Genomic DNA, 5464 nt, shown 5'->3' with positions numbered 1-5464 from the left:
CTCACTTTTGTCATCACAAAATGATAGAAAACATTAAAAATCAAAAATATAAAAGTAGTACAAAATCCTCACTTTTTTTCACCAGAAAAAAAAGAAACATAATAAATAAAAAAATTGAAAGTCATGACAAAATTCTCACTTTTTTCCTCACAAAATATTAAAAGACATAAAAAAATTCAAAATGTGCAAAGTGATGAAAAACTGTCACTTTTTTCCTCACAAACTTTAAATAAGAAACATAACAAATGAACAAATTACAAAGTGATAAAAATCCTCACTTTTTTCCACAACAAATTTTAATAAGAAACATACCAAATCAAAATATTACAAAGTGATAAAAATTTCGGGTTAGTACAATTTGTGACCCTGACTTCTCATACACGACTTTTCAACCCAAAAATTTCAGCCAATATGGTACATATTTTCTAATGATTCAAGCAAAATATTTTTTTGTAATTCTCAAAACCCAACTTAACTAAATAACAAAAACTGATGCTAAACTTAAAATGTGTAGGCCTATCCATTATTTAAATTCAATCAAACCCGGAAATTAAGCATGTTATTAAAACCCTAACCCACGATGTGTAGATTTTTTTTGATTACCCAAATCAGCTATAATGCGTAACATATTAAAAGGGCTACTGCATGGAGGTGAGGTTTATGACCAAGAAATGTAAATATTGACTTTCCCTCTGTGTGTGTCATCACATGAACAATTACGTAATAGTATTGACTTTTGTTGAACCATGGTTGAACTTGTTAAGGCCCAGTAAAAAAATACATGTTTCTCGTTCGCGCCCTCATCCTTTTTGAAGATTTTTCAAATTTCTTTTTATTTTGTAAACTTTCAGTTATAACATGTTGAAAAAGATGTTTCAGAAGTTGAAACTTATTTTACGGCTTTGTAAATGCATAATACATCATTTAAGAAGAGTTTTGTGATCACTAGAGGGGCCTACCTCTCAAAACAATAAAATAAAAAGGGCCTCCTCCTTTTTCTCAGATATCAATATGAGCTAATAATAGTAATATGAGCTAATATGTGCGTCGAATACCCAAAAATGGTGCTAAATACAGGTATTTAGCGTCATTTCCCAATAAAAATTAGAAAATAAAAAGCCCCTCTCCTAATTTTTTAAAAACCCGGACGAGAAACATATTTTTATTTTTACTTGGCCTAAAAGGTCAGTGAACTCATCATCACTCCTGCCAGAGACCATGTTCTCGGGGGAGGGGCTGTGCAAGGCAACATGATTCAGCTTTGGCCCTTCAGATCTGTAACCTAAGTTTTTCCAAGCTGTCCCAAAAATTCTCTTTTCCCGTGAAAAGCAGTTTGCTATCAATGCTGAAATGCAAAGGGGAATACCGGAGTCACCGAGCCAGGGGCCAAAATTTCCGCATCGCATCGTTCAACTAAATAAAAATTCCTTTAAAAAAGGAACGGGGCGCCCAATGTGAGCTAGGACGTGATATGGTCATTATCAAAGAGCTTTTAAATAGAAATAGAGTCGCAATAGATTATATAATCTTTTGTTCGTTTGTGCCGATTAGAAGTTGCGACAGGCTATTCATAAAAGTGGTACCATTGTTTCGAATAAAGGGTTCCGCCATTAAATTGGTCACTGATCCGGCATCATATTAACGCTCTACACAACAGGCGAGTATCAATAAGTGACCACACTACAATCATGTGTAAGGGCAGTCATGTGTAAAGTGGTACCATTGCCTCATTTCAAATATATAGTTTTAGTTTTGGTTTTGGTTTTGGTCACGTGGTTTCCTATTGTCCTGCCTAACCACTTGAATCACAAGATATCGAACTCATTGTTTCTACCTTTTGTTTAAAACTAAACATTTGTGGCAGGTAGTTTCGGTTTTGGTTTCAGTTTCTTATAAGTGGTGTGACAAATAAAATTACAGGATTTTCGAGTTACCTGATCTAAGTATACAAAAGAAATGTTTAAATTTCGCAGTGCAATATTCACGAGCAGAGAAGTCGAACAAAGCAGTCTACATTTAAAAGCATTGATTTAGTTTGAAAGCATTTGTAGTGTTCTTCAGTATGTCAACCTTATAGTAAACATCGGTAAACCCATTCAGGTATGTTAGCCTTATAGCTAACCTTTGACCCAAGTTACTCACGATATAAACACGATGTAATCAAGCATAATAACTGCGTTGATGTGTTCTTATTTGAGTCATTTCATTGATACAAACGGAGATAATCTTACATCTCTACAATGGCGACGAACATGAAACTCCCGTGCGTGTTTTAAGCCTAGCTGTGAAGTGTATCACCGTGTACAAGTGAAGATATACTCGTCGAACCATGGCTGCCGACGGAGCAAATCTCCAATTGTATACACCGCCGTTCCCCGAATTTGTCATTGACGACATTACAACGGTAGGTCCCAGGTGGGAGAAATATGTCAAGAGTTTGGAGCGTCTGTTTGTAGCGTTTGGTGTAGACGATGACAAGAGACAGAGAGCTTTACTCCTCTATTACTGTGGGGATCCCGTGAATGAGATATTTGAAACTTTCACTGATACTGGGGAGGATTATAAAACTGCTAAAGATAAACTCACTGCTCATTTTGCTCCCAAGAGAAACAAGGATTATCATAGATGCCTGTTTGGTGATGCTAAACAGTATGCCAGTGAAGGCATAGTGGACTTTCATACAAGACTACAGCAGTTAACCCTATACTGTGAGTTCGCTGATAAGGATAGCAGTATTAAAACCCAAATCCTTCGAGGGTGTAAGTCTGCTGGTTTACGGCGGAAGGCATTACGTGACAGCCTTAGTCTTACACAAATTATAGAAAAAAAAAAAGCTCGTGAGTTGGCTGATACACAAGCCACCGAAATGGAGAAGTCAACGTCAACTCAGAGTCAAGTGAACTATGCTGGTCATAAGAAAAAGCCGGGTAGTGGTATGGCTTCGGGTAGTAACAGTGGTAAGAAACGGTCGTACATGCAACAAAGATACCGTAAAAACACAGCACACAACCCAGGTACAGATGCTAAAGCTAAAAGTGCTGGTAAAAGTGGTGCACAGAAATCGTGTTTCCATTGTGGTGGTTCATGGCCACATCCACGCGGTACGCAATGTCCGGCGTCAGGGAAGCGCTGCAACAGTTGTAAAAAGTTGAATCACTTTGCGCGTTGTTGTAATCAGTCTGGTCAGGTCAATATGAATGTTGTTGAACCTAATTTGTCAAGTGATGATGATTATGTTTTCGGGTTAAATAACAAAGATCTTCCCAGTGTAGAAGTCATGTTTGGTAGTCAACAATGTACAGCCTATATCGACTCCTGTGCAGGTGTCAATGTGATGAGTCCGACTGACTATGATAGCTTGGTTGATAAACCAGATTTGCAGAAACCAAAAAGTCTGTGTTTCCATATGGAAGTAAAGTCCTCTAAAATTTCGTGGAATGTTTACCACTACAGTCTCATATAACGACTGCATCCTGGAAAACAAAGAGGTGTATGTCAGTGAGTTTGGTGACACACTTTTGAGTTATGAAACGGCAACACAACTAGGTTTGATACAAATTACTTATGGTGTCGGTTCTTCATCAGAACATGTTGATCATATTGTGTCAAAATTTCAGGATAGATTTGAAGGAATAGGCAAGTTGAAAGGTACTCAAGCTAAACTTCACATTGATGATTCAGTCGTACCGGTTGCTCAACCTCATCGTAGAATTCCATTTCATACGAGAAAGAAAGTGGAAGCAGAGGTAAAGAAGCTTCAAGATCTAGATATCATAGAACCTGTCAAAGGTGATCCAACACCATGGATTTCTCCCATCCATGTAGTCAACAAGCCCAAGAATCCAGATCAGATCAGGATGTGTGTTGACATGAGAATGGCAAATAAGGCCATTGCCCGTGAAAGACACCTTACACCTACAATAGATGATATCTTGGCAAGCCTCAATGGAGCAACAGTGTTCTCCAAACTGGATCTTAATGCTGGCTATCATCAAATTGAGTTAGCGGAAGAATCGCGTCACATCACCGTGTTTTCGACACACGTAGGATTGTTCAGATTCAAGCGGCTCAGTTTTGGTATTAACAGCGCAGCGGAAATCTTCCAGAATCACATTCAATCAGCTCTTGGAGGTTTGGATGGTGTATTGAACATGAGTGATGATATCTTGGTATATGGTTGTAACCAGCAAGAGCATGATGCAAGACTAGAAGCATGCCTACAGCGCATCAGTGACAGAAATCTAACATTGAATAGAAACAAGTGTCAATTCAGTGTGCGCACCATAGAATTCTTTGGCCATGTTTTCAGTGAGCATGGAGTCTCACCAGACCCAAAGAAGGTGGAAGCCTTGAAGTCAGCGGAAAGACCAAAGACCCGTGAGGAAGTGAGTAGCTTATTCCCGGTGGGTTCAGTTTGTATTTAAAGGTAGGACGATGACCGCCAGGATTTGAAAATGACCCTATTTCACGGGAAATCGAGGACATTTGCAGCAATTTTACCCCTATTTTATGCAAATCAAGGAAAATTTCCCCCAAATACCTCCCCTATTTTTATCATTTTGAGGACGATTTTCATTTCACCCCTTATCACGAGGAATCAAGGACATTTTCCGAAATAAATACCCTATTTTACCATTTCAAGGACGCTTTTGAATTTACCCCTATTTCACGGGAAATGAGGACAATAATGAAAACTATAGCGGTAAAACGCGGACGAAAGTCCTAGAAATACACCCTATTTTTCATTTCAAGGACAATTTTGCTCCAAAACACCCCTAATTTGGACAATCATGAACAATTTTGTCCTCGAAAATTCATGGACATTTCTTGAAAAGTACCCTAATTGGAACCATCATGCGTACACATTGTCAGTGAAGACTGAACCCACCGGGAGCTTATTGGGTATGGCTACCTACTGTGCACGATTTATACCCAATTTAGCAACCAAGGCAGAACCGCTTCGTGACCTCATCAAAGATGCAACATGGGAATGGAAAGAAAAACATGAAATTGCACTACAGAATATTAAAGATAGCATTTCAGCTACATGCAGTACTGCATACTTTGACACCAAGAAGAAGACAGAACTTCTTGTGGATGCTAGTCCAGTTGGTTTAGGGGCCATATTAGTCCAGTATGACAATGACAATAACAATAACACTGGCTCAATTGTGGCACTTGCAAGTAGGGCTCTGACCCCTGTAGAACAAAGATACTCTCAAACAGAGAGGGAAGCTCTGGCTGTGTATTGGGGCATTGTACATTTTCATCTTTATTTGTATGGAGGCGAGTTCCAGGTGATTACTGATCACAAGCCTTTAGTGCCATTGTTCAACCGTCCTGGAGCTAAACCACCCATTCGCATAGAGAGATGGATTATGAGATTGCAGGAATATGAGTTTGAGTTAGCGTACCAGAGGGGGAAGTTAAACCCAGCTGACTACATGTCTAGGCACCCCCTGCA

At 38.9% G+C, this 5464-nt stretch overlaps 1 protein-coding gene across 1 annotated transcript; it reads left to right on the top strand.

Annotated features, from left to right (window-relative positions):
• Positions 1-2329: 2329 nt before the first annotated feature.
• Positions 2330-4424, top strand: LOC140140941 (uncharacterized). Its single transcript, XM_072162706.1, has 2 exons — positions 2330-3412; positions 3618-4424. The coding sequence occupies exons 1-2, from the start codon at positions 2330-2332 to the stop codon at positions 4422-4424; spliced, it is 1890 nt and encodes a 629-aa protein (XP_072018807.1).
• Positions 4425-5464: the final 1040 nt, after the last annotated feature.

The sequence above is a fragment of the Amphiura filiformis genome, chromosome 2, assembly GCF_039555335.1.
Source record: "Amphiura filiformis chromosome 2, Afil_fr2py, whole genome shotgun sequence".
NCBI lineage: Eukaryota > Metazoa > Echinodermata > Ophiuroidea > Amphilepidida > Amphiuridae > Amphiura > Amphiura filiformis.
The sequence above is the reverse complement of the archived record's forward strand: the minus strand, read 5'-3'. Positions and strand labels throughout refer to the sequence as shown.

Excerpts from the sequence above, each read along its gene's own strand:
- LOC140140941 (XM_072162706.1), top strand. The coding sequence starts at position 2,330 with ATGGCTGCCGACGGAGCAAATCTCCAATTGTATACACCGCCGTTCCCC. Across the intron at positions 3,413-3,617 it reads GTCTGTGTTTCCATATGGAA|GATAGATTTGAAGGAATAGG; the intron begins GTAAAGTCCTCT and ends TCAAAATTTCAG.